This window comes from Scomber japonicus, chromosome 20 (assembly GCF_027409825.1).
Source record: "Scomber japonicus isolate fScoJap1 chromosome 20, fScoJap1.pri, whole genome shotgun sequence".
Lineage (NCBI taxonomy): Eukaryota > Metazoa > Chordata > Actinopteri > Scombriformes > Scombridae > Scomber > Scomber japonicus.
This window is the reverse complement of record NC_070597.1, coordinates 17,687,239-17,703,319: the sequence shown is the minus strand read 5'-3', so window position 1 is coordinate 17,703,319 and position 16,081 is coordinate 17,687,239. Positions and strand designations below refer to the sequence as shown.

The window sequence follows — 16,081 nt, the reverse complement described above, 5'->3', positions numbered from 1 at the left end:
AGCATTGTTTAAGTTGTAACAACTCTGATCAGTGAAAGAAAAATGAGAATATTGTAATGACATGCATAGTGTTATTATAAGTAAGGTATAAGGTGTTTTGTTTGCTTATTTCAATCTTTTTTATGTACTTCTTTTTTTTGTCTTATGGAGATTTTGTTGAGTAATTATGAGCTTCACTATCTCCATACATGTGTGGCGGGGGGCGTGTCTCCCTGTGATGCGGCTCTCTCTATTGGTGGAGCGCTATCCTGGTTACCAACCAACACAACACACTGGGCACATGAGAAAACAGAAAAAACGCGTGAATTTCTAAGCTTATGGCAAACAAAGTACAGTTTTACGATGATAGTAAGTATTTTCTAGTATTTGTTAACGACAGAGGTAAGAGAATATGAACGTAAAAACGATTTTTTTGTGATTTAACGCTACCTAGTAACATGCTAACTCGTTAGCCTTTCAGTTTGTTATTAGTGTCAATGCTAACTGAGCTATTTAGGCTGCTTGACATGAACATAAGGAGTTAATTTGCATGGTAAATAGTTAGCCTTACTTATAATGAAGATGGGAAGACAGCCGTAAACACTGTGTATTAGCTATCAATGCTATACACATTAGGATAGCTACATCTTGTTAGCTCTCTGCGTGAATAAAGTTAATGGTATTTTAAGCTATTTATAATGAGTTTTTGACGAAAACATTCATACAGTAAAATGGGTAATGTTTGCCTCGAAATTAGCGGATATGTATTTGTTCTGCTGACTCGTCCAGAGGGTGGGGCGACATTTTAAACGAACTGCCTTCAAGGTAATATGGGTTTCATGTCACAGGTAACCTTCATCTGTGTCCCTCTGCAGCGGTAAACAGACAAAACGCAGATGTCGATGATATCTCTGAAGATGTGGGATAGGGTTATGTGAACAGCATCCTCTGCAGCCACACAATGGATAACGAGGTATGCAAAAGGTCGTTTTATGTAACGACTCATCTGCGCTGTCATTAGTTCACATGATCTGCCTCTTTACTTGACATGTGACATCGTTGAGAAGTTGTCTTTAATTTTCTTGGCAGTCATCGCCATATTTTCGAGCAGTGTCTCAGCTGTCACTCTTTCCTCTGTGCTTTGTCACTACTAACTATTCTCTATTCTCCCTTCAATTTTCTTTGCTTCCCTCCTGCTCCTGTCATTGACAGATGCTGTAGCCTAATAGACTCGTAGAAACTAAGTAAGGGCCTTGTGGTTTTCTTTTTTATGTTCATTTTGCACGATCATGCATGGTTTATAAACTGAAATGGCATGAGCTGTAGTTGACTGTATTATGCAGGCAACTGATGCTCCCTCCAAGAAACCCATATTGGTGCAATTTATCACCAGCTGAAGGTCAAGGCCTGCATTTCTACCATTAATGCAGGCAGACATCAGATGTTTTTATGAGGATGAAAAAGTCAAAGTGTGGAGGGGGTGACTGGAGACCCATCTATTGGACCCCCTTACTGGGATTTTGGCTGATGTGACAGATATATATATTTTTTTATAACAGTATCTTGTCAAGCATGGCTTATAAACACAAATGTTAAGTTGTTTGTCACTCTGGTTACTGTGACATTTTAAGTGGTAGATCACCTCATAGATGAGTGGCACACTGGTGTCTTTGAAAACAGCTGCGCTTCATACATAATGCACTGACACATTATTGCAAGATGTAATTAGCAGTGTTTGCATTTTGTTCCAACCACTGTGGCCACCTTTTTAGAGAAAAGCCTCTGTTTGACAAAGCATGGACATGGTGTTGAGATTATTACACTGGGATTGAGGGCCATTCTGAATCAGTAGTGTTCCCCAGTTTGTACATATCTTTCAGCACTGCCTTTTACTCTTAAATTTAAAATAAGTCTGCAGGCCTTTAAAGTTAAAGAAATATCATCATGATCATCATCATGTCTGTTTGAAAAACATTAGACTATGTTCATAGATGGATAACAATAACATTTATTTTCTTTTGACATTTATTTTTTTGAGTAATCAATAAGTCATTGTGTCTACAAAAATAGTCAGAAAGTAGTCAGAAAAGGTCTGGTTTTGATTGATCAACAGTTCAAAGTCTAAATACATTTAGTTGAGCATCACAGAAGACCATAAACCACAAAATCATCACATTTGAGAAGTTTAAACAGATCTTTGGCATTTTTTCTGTAGAAATTACTAAAGCAATCAATCAATTATTCAAAATAATTGGGAATCAATTAATCGACTAATCATTGCAGCTTTAGTCTCCAAACTGTCTTTGCAACTGTTAAACTGATGTTCAGTTTTTATTCAGGGCCCTAATGTTTTCTCATGAAATGGTTCCCCACTTTTTCAAATCACACTGACTGTGAATGTTTTTGATGCTTCTGTCATAATATGCTTTTATGGGCACATTTGGCACCCAAGAACACATCACATTGACAGTTAGATAAATGGTGTTTTGCCTCTCCACCATTTACCTAAAGTGAACTTCTTGACACAATTCGTGTTTGGCATTAATGTTTTATTTACTCAAAACTGGAGGAGCAAGTTGTTTGCATAAATCTTGCGATGTACCAGATTCAGTGGATATCGATTGTAGTCTGTGAATGTGAATAGCTGTCCAATGATGATGTGTATTGTGGCAGTGAAACAGCTGATGTTGGCTTTTCTGACTCTGCATTGTGTGTGTGTGTGTGTGCGTGTGTGTTCTTGCGCGTGTTCTTGAAGGAGAGTAAGGCGTGCCAAGGAGAGAAGCTCGCCTCTACTGTGGATGACACTCTGGATGAATATTTAATCGCCCTCCAGCGCAAAAACAGGTGAAGTGTGAGCACAGGCTGTTAGGGAGAGACAGATTGGATTTCACAGAGGATTTCCATGACTTTCAGTGCCGCCTAATAGGAGCACTGATTGGTTCCTTGCTTTGAGAGACAAGCAATGAGTGTGTGGTGTGCTGCACCATAGGGAAGTGGAGGTTTGAATAGCTTGAAAAAGTGTGTGAAACTTACTTGTCTCTGTGTCAGATTTTTATCCATTCATTATATTTGTAGAGATGATTATCAATTGTCTTTTGTCCTCAGGATCCTCAAGCGCCTTAAAGTCAAAGACCCCAGGGAGATTGAGTTGGAGCGGCTAGAGCAAGGCTTTTCCATTTATCTTAATGGAGCCAATGCTGAAGACTGCAGGAAGCAGCCCAAGAGCACCAGCCACAAGTCTGTCACCTCCACAACTGCTTGGAGGCCTGCACGTACAGCAGGTGCGCTGCTGCTGGACCAAAATAAACCTACAAACACTCAACACTAGAAATCTCTTATATAAGAACTCATTATTTTTTTAACCTCTCAGTGAGCTGGGAGAAACATTGTTTGAGTATTCTGGCATTTTTTCACTGAAATCCAAGGTTCTACCTCATAATTCTGGTCTTGTTGTCTCTGTCATCCACCAGAACATATGGAACCACAAGCTAATAGCCACTGCTCATCAGCTTGTAGTTTGCAAGGCATGATCCCATGCCCAGACTCAGTGAATAAATGATAGTGACAGTTGTAGCTGGCAGCAGTTTTTTTTTCTTCCTCTGTGTGCTGCGAACCATCTGCGTATGTGATTGTGTGTTCCTTCTCCACTGAGGCAACACTCTGCTGCACGCTGCTCATGTTCCTTTTTGTGCTGTGACTCATCCGCAGATGTCTGTAGAAGCGCCCACCAGCTAACTGAAGATACCCATAATCTGGAGCAGACCAGCAGGCAGAGGAGCCACACCGCCCCAGGAAAGGTCCAGAGGAAAGAATGGGTGCAGGTACAGCTTTGTAGCATCTTAATATTTATGATCTTTCATTGTTGTGTATCAAAAGTATAGGCCTATATTTTCCTGTAAAATACTTTTTATTAAAATGCCTCTGTTTTTTATGTGTGCAGGATTCTGTCAGAATTCGAACAGAAGAAGGACCAAGTTTGCAGATATCCCCAGAAAAGCGCTACTCTGAGGATTTTGAGCCTTATGAAAGTGTAGCCATGGAGGTAGAGTGAAGACATGACAATGCCTACTAAGCCTGTGTGTGTGGGTGTTTTTTTTAGGGGAGGGGCTAGGTGTCAGCTGCAGCTGTCTGTACTACTTAGCATCTCTCCATCTCTGCAATTTCCCTTTATCCAATCACCGCACTTTATGTAGAGCTCCAGTCCGCGCTCGCCTCGTAGTCCCTGCTCCCAGAGGGACATCTGCAAGGTTTCGCACTCATTCAACTACAGGCCTGAGAGCCAAGGAGGACAAGCAAACCAGGAACACAGTGAGAAGGTGCTTCTCAACCTCGAGGAAGTGAAGGTGAGCAGAAGAAAAAGTATGGGCACTGTTTTCTTTCATCTTGTCAAGTGGCGTGAGATGCTGTGAATCATCTAAATTTGTTTCATGCTCCTGGGTTTTTATTTAAGACACTTTTCCAGGTGTAGTCACACAAGTCTTGGGAATACTTGTAACAGTCAGCATGCATGTGCGCCTGCGAGTTCATATACTGTTAACTGTGTGCAAGGATGCGTACATTAATGCTGGCCTTTGTAAACTAGGTTTTGCGTCAGAGCCTGGAGGTTAGCATGTGGCGTAGCAACCGCGGCTCAGCAGGGGAGGAGTCAGACGAGGAGTGGGTGGAGGAGCAGATTGAGAGGGACGAGAGCACTGAGAGTCTGGATGAACTGGGGCTGCCTCTCTCTTCCTCCAAGTCCTCCTCAAACGCTAGGCCAAGCCCTTCCCATAGCCAGTTTGACTCTGCAAACCTCATTGTCCTGGACTTTGGACCTTCACCTAAAGGTAGGCTTCAGTATCTACTTTCATATGTAAATTTGTTATCGATTTTTAGGGTGAGTCTTAATTGTTCAGAGCGGTTCCGTCTCCTCCTTATCTGCTTCATCAGCACTGAATTGTACACAGGGAGAATAGGGAAGTACATAAGCTGTCACTGCACAGTAAAGGTCAGCACGTGGGATGCAGAAAAACTGTGACCCTGAAAACTGTATTTTATTCATAATAGATGCCTAATATTGCTCAGTTATTTCCTGAGACACACCTTTTCCATTTTTTCCATTGTTCCAGGTCGTAAGATTGAACGTTCTCTGTCTGCAAAAAGGAAAGACAGCATTGACAACTTCATACCCACCAAGCCTATGTTGGTGAAGAGCAAAACATTAGATAGGCCACCTTCAAAAGGGAGCTGGGATGGTCCAAGTAAGTCATGTAACATTTAAAAAGTCAGTATGTAGTCATCTACTAAAACGGGCCTGGCAGAAATGGAATATAATTTTCATTTGTGTGTTTAAATTAGTTTAAATCAGCTGATAATAAGAATAGTTACGTTTTTGTTACCTTTAAAATGAGCCCTTTATATCTTCATAAGGAGACCGCCATGTTGCACAGCCATGTTTATACAGTAGCCCAGAATGGTCAAACCAAGCAGTGGCTCTAGAAAGGGCCTTTTGCATTTTTTGCAAAATTTGCCATCACTGTAGGTTCGTGAGGTGGAGGAATATTCAGTTGGTTGCGACCTACCACTAAATCCTACACACTGGTCCTTTTTAAGATTCTTGATTTACAAGACCGCTTATTTCCCCATTTTGATATAAAACAAATTTTACAGGCTCTTTGGAAAAAAATGTCTCTGAAGAGGTTGGATGTGTGTTATTTTAAAAGACGTGTGCTTTTTGCTAAAGGGCCAAGGAGTCGGGTGGAGAGGCCCTTATCAGCAGCCAGGAAGGCTTCCTTTGAGGATCGAGACCCAGAGGACATGGCGTGCGGGGTGCGCCAGGCCATCCAGAGAGAGAACAAGCCTCTGCAAAGTCCTGAGCCCTTGAGTCGCAACACGGTCTGCCTGTCTCACACAGCACTCCTCCTACCTTTACTCTTTACTTTTCTTTACTGATAACGACTGTTTTTTTATGATGACCCTGAACATTAGTCTCTGTATTATTTCTACACTTATATTGTAATTTTGTTGTTTTCAATATTCAGCTTATAAATGAATTAAGTTGGACAAGTGTGTTTATCTCGTCCATTCTCTTTCTTCATCCAGGGCAGGGGACACCAGATGATGAATGGCTTAGTGCATCACAACACCCACGACAAGGATGAGAACAGTGTCAGTGTGGCAATGCAGAAAATCACGCTTATGGGCCCCAGGTATGCTTACAGAATATGCTACTAAAACACACAGATAATGAATATGTACTGTACACTCTTGCTTCTGAGGGATAAGACACCTGGTGCTTGTTGTGACTCAGAACAAATGTAATGTTTTATAGAAACTGATTGGAACAGAAATGGTGTGTATGCCCTCTGACCTTGAAGAATTATTTATCAGTGTAGCTACCCCAGTGATCAGTCCTCCCTCCCTACATATATAAAGGTCAGAGAGAGTAAACAAAGCAGCAGAGCTGAGGATGTCATCCTTCTGTTCAGGCAGCAACAGAAACTGTTGAAAGCCTTGGAGAAACTGGAAAGTGGACCCAGCTACAACATCCCCCAGAGTGTCAAAACAGATTACAGCAAACAGCTGGTGAGTCAGAAACCCAGTGTCACAAACCAGAATGATTGATAAGACTGCAGAGTGTTATTCATATGTACAGTAGGTGTACGGAAGCACTTGAAATGTTTTGTGTCATCGTTGCAGAGAAGGCAGTTCTCAGAGGTCACCCCTGCACTGTACGTTACCATGGAGATCCTGTCAAACTGGGGGAATGCTCTACAGGTCGGGCTGACTGAGTTGCAGTTTTTCTGCCTCAGAAACAAAAAGCTGTATGTTTCACCTCACGACCTAGACATCAGGAACACTGACTACCCGGGGAATCTGGGGGCACTTGTCAATGGAAAGGCGAAGGTGAGACTCCGTCCACCCCACCATCTCGTTTAGATGAGCTCTGCCTGTGCATAAGGGTACACACATTAAATCTGGTGCAATAGTGAAATTAGTTTATAGCAGTTTTTGACATTTTTTAAATGATAATTATTTTGTTGCATCATTATTTACACTGGCAGAGAATTTGCTGATGGTTTTTGTCTCTTGGGTTGACAGACCACCAAAGAGCGTCACATGTGGACGTGCCCGTTCCATCCTCCCATCCAGCTCTACTTCATCATCAGAAACACGGAGCGCTCGGCAGACTTTGGAATATCCCGCATCAAAATCTGGAACTACAACAGAAGCCTCAGTGTATGTGTTTTTATTGTAGATGTTAAATTTTATATGCAATCCATTCAGCACATCTTTTGATTTATCCCTCTCTTGACTTCAGAGATAATCCATTTTGCTGTCTGTCAAACTCATAAATCCTACATGCTTGTGTGATGTCACTATAATGCTGGGTGACAGTATTGGCATGGTTGTGTCTGGGGTGTGGTTCTCTTTAAGCAGTGGCTAACTGAGCTGCCAGTCAGTCTGTCCAAATGTGGAACAAGGAGAGATTAGCCCTGGAGGATTAGCATTAGGGGAAACATGGGCTTCTGCCTCTCATTCGTTGCTGCTCATAGAGGGGTAGAAACCCCACATCGCGTCCCTTTTTATGTTACTACGGCGATTTGGAATTACTCAATGTCGTTACTGGATTGTGAATTAGTGCCTGAACCTGTAGTATAAGGAGCTGCTGGTTATAGGCTGACCTGGGTCCACGTTGTGATGTTACATTGAGCAGATTTGAATTGGGCTTTAGCCATGTCTCCATGGCAGCCATGACTGCATGGTAACTGTGAGAGGGCTACTTACTACTAGCTTGGAGAACTCTTTGCATGTTAGAAACAGGTAAATGAAACAGTTGTATGTGTATGAAATGTGATATACTGCATTTTTTTGCACCATATGTTTCTTGTTTCACAGCTTGTGTTGCTTTGCTTAATTAGAATGATTATGTACTCAAAGTATTGTTAAGTACACATGTATGAAATGCTAAATATGTTCCTGTGATACTGTTTAGTCCAAAATGTGTGTTATATCTTTATTTAAATGTATAGAATTTATTTTTTTAATATGTCATACATTCAAATCTGAAATATTTTTGCATTTTGTTGCATAAGTGGGTGCTAAAAATCCAATGGTGTGCAAACTGTTCTGTGTGTATATTCAGGGTGCAGGTACATTGAGACTGTGTTTCTTTTCCAGGAGCTTGATGTTGGTGCACGTCACATAAAGCTGTACCTCAACAGCACACTGGTGTTTGAAGGGGAGTTGGAGAAGGGCTGTGGCAACCAGGTGTTTGACTACAGCACCACAATTGATCTCCAGGATTTCCAGGTGTCAGACTCCTTGTATTCCAGCCCTGTGTCTTCAGGATACAATCTTCGGGGTGCCAGCCCCCAGCGCTGTGATGATAGGAAGGGTGGGGAGGGCACCCAGAGACACCACAGTTCAAATCCACAGCCGCCAGACACAGCAGAACAGGCAATGATGGACATGCAGGAGAAATCGCACACACCGCTTCCACCCATCATTCCCTCAGCAGCGGGGGTTTCATCCTCTCCCCGTCGCTCCTCCACACAAATAAACTCTTTTGACCTGTCCACCTCAGAAGAACCCCTCTCGCTCAGACAGCAGGTGGAGCAGCCAACACCCATGGAGCAGACGGTCACCACCCAGCCGTCTTCCACCCGGGTCGCCCCCCAGTGGCTGCAGCCACTGAACAGAGGAGCGCCGGAGGGCTGCGAGGTTAGCAGGGAGAGGCCACGGTGGCTGGTGCCTCAGCACTCAGGAGAGCCCAAATCTCCATCAGCCTCAGCATCTTCAATGCTCCCGGAACTGCCGTGTAACCCGGCCCGGGTGTGCAGGGGAGTGGAGAGGCCAGTAAATGGAAGTCAGTGGAAGGATGATTCTTTGGACATGAGCTGTGACCTGCTGGAGGAGTTCGGAGATCAGAAGCTGGACAGGCCCATCAGCGGACGCAGGAGCTCGTTCCGAAACACTACGGTCACCACCAGGCAGACAGAGGAGCAACACTTTAGAGCTACTGTGCTGTCAAATACAGGTAGACACATCTACTGCCTCCTATTAGTAAAGTTATCATGCTGAGACTTTGTGCTGGGATGTGATTCTTTCACCCTTAGTAGTTTATTTTGCTATGTATTTCACTTAATACTATCAACTATGACTTTTTACAGGCTATCACACATACAAATTAAATAGTATGTGTCAGATAAAGACTAGTCAAACATTATGTTGGGGTTTTTCAACTAACTTGCTTTCAGCTTGAGGCTTTGCATTTTTAATCACAGTTTGCTTGCTTTCAGTAGGGTTCTATCTAGGGTCATTTGGTTTTATATATACAGGTTTTTAGTCCTTGCTGCAGCCTTTCTGACTGTCCTTGCCATCATGCTGTGTAATGATTGTATTTGTTTTTGTTGCAGATTAACTTTTGTCATTCTGTAATTTCTTAACTTTAAGACCTGAATTTTTCTCATCCACATTTGAAGGAACTTTTCATTTCTATAAATGTCTTTCTGAGCTTAAATAAGAAACTGGTTAGATCGCCTTGTTAAAAAGCTGTCTGCCTCCTCCATTGTAATCCCTTGATCTTACAGACTGCAAATAAACAACCTGATCTTAGGGACTGTTTGTAGACCTACGTAAATCCTCACACTTTCCAGTGTACATCCCAAAGTTTAAAGCGAGAAATCGTCAGTAGGCAGTTAATTGGGAATATTTAGATCTGCATAGAGGTGTGACGTTTACTTTACAGTTGAACAAAATGTATTATCTTTTTTCATGTATTCAGTGTTACTGATAAATGTAAAGCAGTTTACTCCCAGCAGTGGATTATCTTAATTTTTAAGTCTCATCATTGCGTCATTTGCATCATTTGTGTGTTTTCCAGACGAGCCGTTGTCATTGGTAAACACCAGCAGGAGGCAGAGCACCCTTCGAGCCCAGCTGCACAGCCAGCAGGATGACACCCTCATGGAGTCCTGGGATTCCCTCACTAAGTTCAACCAATGCCAACGTGGACGCATTTCAAACACTGGCTTTGAAGGTGACATCTTTGATGAGTTTCTGCAGCGCCAGGGCCGTGGTCCACCCACACTCCCAGTCAACCCCGCCTCAGCAACCAGGAGCCCACTCTCCTCCTTGATCGCTCAGGGGCCGCTGTGCGAAGCCCCCGATGATGATTCAGCAATGGAGCGAGAGGAAGAATTTGAGATCCCAGTGCTACCCCAGGGCCAGAGGCTGGTCATCAACATCCTGTCCACCTGGGGCGATCGACACTACGTGGGTCTCAACGGCCTGGAGGTTTTCAGCTCCAGTGGAGAACCGCTCCGACCTGCTCACATCCGCGCTGACCCTCCAGACATCAACATTCTGCCAGCTTATGGCAAGGATCCACGTGTAGTCAACAACTTGATCGATGGTGTTAATCGCACACAGGATGACATGCATCTTTGGCTAGCCCCCTTCACCCCTGGTCGAAGCCACACCATCTTCCTGGACTTTGGAGCCCCCTACCAGGTTGCCATGATCCGTGTGTGGAACTACAACAAGTCACGCATCCACTCTTTCCGAGGGGTGAAGGAGGTGGAAATGCTGCTGGATGGAAGGTGCATCTTCAGAGGCGAGATTGCAAAGGCTTCTGGGACGCTGTCTGGAGGTATCTGAACAAAATAGCCTCATATGCTTTTATGTCCCTTTTGTGTGATACCTCTTTATAAACCACTCATTTTTTCCTGTGATTTCAGGTCTGGACCAGTTTGGAGATACTATCCTGTTCACCACTGATGATGAAATCCTGGAGGCCATGTCTCGTTATGATGAAACCTTCCTTAGTGAAGGTGATGGTCCAGAGACTCTGGTGTCTGAGGAGGAGCTGCAGAGACCACGCACCGCAGACGGAGAGGGAGAGGAAAGACCTTTCACACAGGCTGGTTTCCGAGAGGAAGACCTAACTGTAAGTACAGGCCTGATCAGTCATACATGTTTTCTGTATGTATGTAAACAGAATTATGCAAATCCAACCTCTTTAGTTTTAAACACCAAACTCAAATCCTTTCAAAGTATGTAATTAATTTAGGCACTTAATTACCAAGTGTGACAGCAGTAATAACTAGCAAAACAAGAGATTCATTTATTTAACAAAACACACCATGGAATATCTTTGTTTTGGAAACACTGCTGTTGAGCATTCCCACATAACTTTGGAAGGATCGCTTTCAATGCAGCAGGCATCAAAAGTAAATTAGCCATCACACTATGAACAGTACAGCGTAACACAAATATGCTTTATATGTTTTCTTAGTTGAAACTTCACCTCAACCCCACTGTGAGCCAGTCTGAGGAGAACATGGGGCAGATTCCTGGGATGTACACTGGAACGTGTGAGTATATATTACATATTATCATCAGTATTCTGAAGTCTCATATTCAGTCCTCCGTTTTGTTTATTGTTAAACATTAGCTTTGGATATGTGCAATGACTGAATCATGTGATTGTCTCCCTTCACCCCAGGCCTTCGACTAGAGCTGGTGTTAACGTGGGGTGACTCCCACTACATGGGCCTGACAGGTTTGGAGGTGGTGGGGAAGGATGGAGAGAGTTTACCTTTGGACCTCAGTATTATGGCTGCCTCACCCAGGGACCTCAATGACTTGCCTGACTACGGACATGATTTGCGCACTCTTGATAAGTACGTCTGACACTGTCTGCTTTGTGTGAATGTTGAATACACTGACATGATCTTGCTGAGTTATTAGTTACAGTAGATACAGAAGTGCATTAACTTTAACTTCAGTGATTTCCAAAATCTAAACAAGTAATCTTCATCAATAAAAGGCTTATTGGTGAATCTTCTTTTCTCCTTTGCATTAGTTTCCTCACTCTGCTCCCTTCATGTGCATCATATTTTATACACTTTTACATGATTTGTTCTTATCCTGCCCTAAAAAAAATCTAATATCACAAAAAAAATCCAGACTTAGATAAGATTATTATTGTGTTTGGTGCCATGATCAGTGTCTGTTATCATTACCCAGGCTTATAGACGGCCACAACATTACCACTGATGACCAGAACATGTGGCTGATCCCTTTCCGCTATGGAGAGCCCCACTCCTTAGATATTACCTTCAACGAGCCGCAGACCATCGCTGGACTCCGTATCTGGAACTACAACAAGACACCTGAGGACTCTTACAGAGGGGTGAGACACTTTTCTGTTTGGCTCAAACACTGTTTACAGTGAAGTTTAAATAATACTAATTAACTGTATATGTCTTACTACGTAACACCTTAAAAGTTTAGATTGTAAAATAAATGATTATGGTAAACTATCTATACACCATTCAGCATCATAGCTTGCCAAGCCAGAGATCAGTCAGATCTTGGATAGATAATATGAGCCAAGTGAAGTCACACACATCACAATCTCAGTCACATGTTAGACCAAGTATACATGAGACAAAAGTAGATTTCACACATTTAAATTGATTCTCATGTGTACTAATTATCACCACAAACTTGTAAAACTGCTCAGTGATAATATTAGAGTAGAATGCTACAAGGTATAGAGTGTGAAGAAATGCTCTGTGCAGAAGACTACGTACAACACATTAAAGGATGGGTTCACAATTTTTTAAGTCTGTCTTAAAAGTCTAAGTCTAAAATCTCTACATGTTTATGATTCAGGTGAAAGTGATCCATGTGTTCATGGATAATGTTGCCATCTCCCCAACGGAGGGATTCCTGATCAGGAAAGGACCGGGAAACTGTCACTTTGACTTTGCCCAGGAGATCCTCTTTGTAGACTTCATCCAAACACCCACCGACAACAAGAGTGCTGAAGACTACCCACACAAGTAGGAGCTGGAGATTACATTTGCACATACTCTTATTTTTTGAGATTGCTAAAATGCTTTTCTTAATCTGTAATTTTCTTGTTTCCAATTCAGAGGAAGCTTTAAGAAACAAGAACAGGCCAGCATGGACTATGAAGCTCCCATCATGCCTTGTGGATGTATCCTTGGTCCTTGGTTCAGACAGTTGTGTCTGAAATATATAATACACACCCAGTAGTTTACACATCAGGCCTGATATGTTCTCTACGTGGTGCTTCATGTTGTATTCCTTGACCTTTTACCTGCCAGTCATATTTCAGCTGCAGCTGTTAACAACCTGGGGGGACCCTTACTACATCGGCCTGAACGGTCTCGAGTTTTATGACCAGAATCACGAAAGGATTAGTCTCAGTGACAACAGTATCTTTTTCATGAGTTCATGTTGGCCTTTGTGCAAATATCCTAGCAACTTAACCTCTCCACAGCTGCAAGAATATATGCATCATATCCCTTATTTGATCTGGTCTAAAGTTTGACAAAAATTATTACAATTACAAATTATGAATATTCTCCTCCTATTGCAAGGGTGTAAATATTCACCATCAGACACACTGGTTAAATGAGATTGCTATAATAGCGGGTTGAATTCTTGAGTAATTAAGGTAGTTTTCAAGAAGGTTTGGTTCATCAATCATTTGTGTCTATGCCATGTCAGTAGCTTAATATGCTGCCTCAGCAAAAATGTATGCTTTGTTTTAATGTCATAGCAGGAATAAACTGGTGTAATCAGTAACATGAATGATACTCCCTATTCAGGTGTTTTAGTTCCAGAGCCCTGGTATTGTACTGTATGTTGGCAGCTCAGCATTGATTAACACACTAATGTGAAATGGTGCCATCATTAATGTTATTAGGTGCACCTTTGCTTTTTCTGCTGTGCCACCTGTAAATGTCATCGTAATTACACCCTAATAAAGATAATTATTATACAGTCTGCAACATAAATTTCTGAGATTAGGCTCTCCTTCAGGTCATGTGGAGCAGAGGAGGAGACCCAGACTAAAGAATAAACATTAAAGGTTCAAACCTTTTGAAAGACCATAACTGATGGTTTTAATTAATTAATTATTTTTTGAGAATAGACGTACACTCCTCAACATTTTATCCACCAGACATCGCTGCTTTTCCAGACAGTGTGAATGTACTGGACAATGTGAGTGGTGACGTGAGGACTCCAGATAAATTAATAGATGGAGTCAACAGTACCCTTGATGGAAGACATATGTGGCTAGCACCGGTGCTCCCTGGACTGGTGAGGATGTGTGAGAGAGAGAGAGAAGAGAATAAGTGGCCAAAGTGCAGTCAGTTAAAAGATCAAATTCATTCTTACACTTGCATTGAGTGTTTTAAATTTTGTTTCCACATAGGTGAACCGTGTGTACGTCATCTTTGACCACCCAGTGACCGTGTCCATGATCAAGCTGTGGAACTACTCCAAAACGTCACAGAGAGGAGTAAAGGAGTTTGGGGTAAGTCCCTGTCTGCTGTTAGCTGGAAAATTTCTCTTTCTTTTTTTTTTTTTTTTTTGTGTGGACCTCAAGTAGAGAAAAAATCTGCATGTCTCTCTGTGTGTACAGCTGCTGGTGGACGACCTCTTGGTGTACAATGGCATTTTGGACTGCGTGTGCAATGTGGCTCGAGGTATTCTGCCTACCTGTGACCCAGTGGTGCCTTACCACACCATCCTCTTCACAGACAATGCATACATTGCACACCGTGAGAGGAACACCGTCATCAGGTATCCTGGCATTTCAGGGTGAAGATACAACTGTGTTTCATGGCTGTGTAATGTTGTTGGTCAGCCCTGCATCCTTTCTAAAACATGCACTTTCCTTTCAGTAGTGGTGCACATTGTCTACCTAAAGTAGGATTTCTTCAGCAGTTTGAATGTAAACTTGATTGCCAAATGGTCAGAAAGCAAACTTATTACTTTTGAATTATTGTGAATTGTTTCAAGACCATTTTAGGGCAAAGTTTAATATTAAGAAACTAAAGACTTTATGAAGAAGGTTGGATAAAACACACTGTCCTCATTAGTGAGTTGTTTTGAACGGAGCTGTGCTCTTCTCCACTTCAGCCCCCATGGCAGCAGACACCACCAACAGTGAGTAACAGAGCCCCTTAAAGCCTCGTGTCAGCACCTCCCTGTGGTCAATCCCTGTATTGAAAATTCCTCCAGAGCCCTCAAATGTCCCCCAGCCATCCCACCACCACACCACAAGCTTGACATGTGATGCCCCAGTTTCTCCTCTCTTCCTTTCCTCTCTCCTTTGTTACCTCTCAAGGCCTGGACCCGCTGGCTTCAAGCTTTGTTATTAGTCAGTCCTCCATTTTTGTGTCATTCGTCAGCCTCCCACAGGTGTATACATCAGATTTACTTCAAGTGTTTTGTGCTTGTCTTCATTTCCTTGCTGTGTTGCAGTAATTACGTGGAGGATCAGGATGTGAAGATGACCAACGAAAATCAGATAGTCCATCACAACAAGAAGAAGCAGACAGCAGATCCAGGTGAGATGGGGAAGGAACTGGACTTGTATAAGTTTTAAAATATCAATTGAGTCACATTTTAATTTACTGTTGCTCAGCTAAAAGCTTGTTTGTCATCCCTCTGTGCAGCTCTTCGGCCTAAAACCTGCATGACTGATGGTGGGAAGCACGGAAAGAGGAGGTACTGACAGACTGTCGAATAAAAACATGGATTCAGTGCTCATTCAAAGAGATCAGAACTGAAAAGGAGAAACTACTGCTGAGTTTCACACTTCTTGGTGGGTTACCTTTGAAAACCTCCCTTACATTAAGACCCAAAGCAGCCATGGTTAGTAATGGCAGCCTGGTGGTGAAATGCTTAATAGCAGCTCTCGCAGTCCACACTGAAGAGGACGGAGAGTTTGCACCATGGGTTTGCACACACACATACACACACACACACAGGATTCCACTTTATGGTTGGATTACTCCCTTTTCCCTTTGCTGTAAAAACACACCCACAGATACATGTTATCCTGAAAACGTACTGTACAGTTGTCTGAGTCGTCCCTCCCACAGTGCCAGGATAAACCTGTGAGGCTGCATTCTGTCAGCCCTGTTATTGTGCCTAGTACTAAACTAAATATATCTGTGGCTGCTACTTGTGACTTTTGTGCTGCATATTTAAATGCTGCTTGTGGCGTGTATATAGTCAAAACAAAAAACTCCAGGGCCACATGGATACACTCTCACATCAGGATGTAGCC

At 42.6% G+C, this 16,081-nt stretch overlaps 1 protein-coding gene across 4 annotated transcripts; it reads left to right on the top strand.

Annotated features, from left to right (window-relative positions):
* The first annotated feature begins 240 nt into the window (after window positions 1–240).
* LOC128381263 (katanin-interacting protein) lies at window positions 241–15,684 on the top strand. Of its 4 annotated transcripts, none has more exons than XM_053341221.1 (28): window positions 241–348; window positions 828–952; window positions 2,735–2,823; window positions 3,085–3,260; window positions 3,688–3,800; window positions 3,920–4,021; window positions 4,173–4,322; window positions 4,562–4,802; window positions 5,085–5,216; window positions 5,699–5,850; window positions 6,058–6,164; window positions 6,444–6,540; window positions 6,655–6,861; window positions 7,057–7,194; window positions 8,137–8,995; window positions 9,842–10,609; window positions 10,698–10,906; window positions 11,255–11,333; window positions 11,465–11,642; window positions 11,989–12,154; window positions 12,640–12,809; window positions 12,903–12,967; window positions 13,098–13,208; window positions 13,961–14,100; window positions 14,216–14,317; window positions 14,426–14,586; window positions 15,271–15,356; window positions 15,465–15,684. In XM_053341221.1, the coding sequence occupies exons 2-28, from the start codon at window positions 941–943 to the stop codon at window positions 15,521–15,523; spliced, it is 4,869 nt and encodes a 1,622-aa protein (XP_053197196.1). In that variant the 5' UTR covers window positions 241–348; window positions 828–940; the 3' UTR covers window positions 15,524–15,684. The 4 variants fall into 4 exon arrangements, 3 of the variants coding, with proteins under 3 accessions (XP_053197196.1, XP_053197195.1, XP_053197197.1); XR_008323536.1 differs by having other exon boundaries at window positions 294–348; window positions 855–952; window positions 14,926–15,356; window positions 15,465–15,524; XM_053341220.1 differs by having other exon boundaries at window positions 294–348; window positions 855–952.
* Window positions 15,685–16,081: the final 397 nt, after the last annotated feature.

What these genes read in the sequence shown, in the direction of transcription:
- LOC128381263 (XM_053341221.1), top strand. An exon ending in ATGAAAGTGTAGCCATGGAG is followed by an intron (nt 4,022 to 4,172) that starts GTAGAGTGAAGA and finishes CACTTTATGTAG; the next exon opens with AGCTCCAGTCCGCGCTCGCC. An exon ending in GCTGAAGACTACCCACACAA is followed by an intron (nt 12,810 to 12,902) that starts GTAGGAGCTGGA and finishes TTTCCAATTCAG; the next exon opens with AGGAAGCTTTAAGAAACAAG.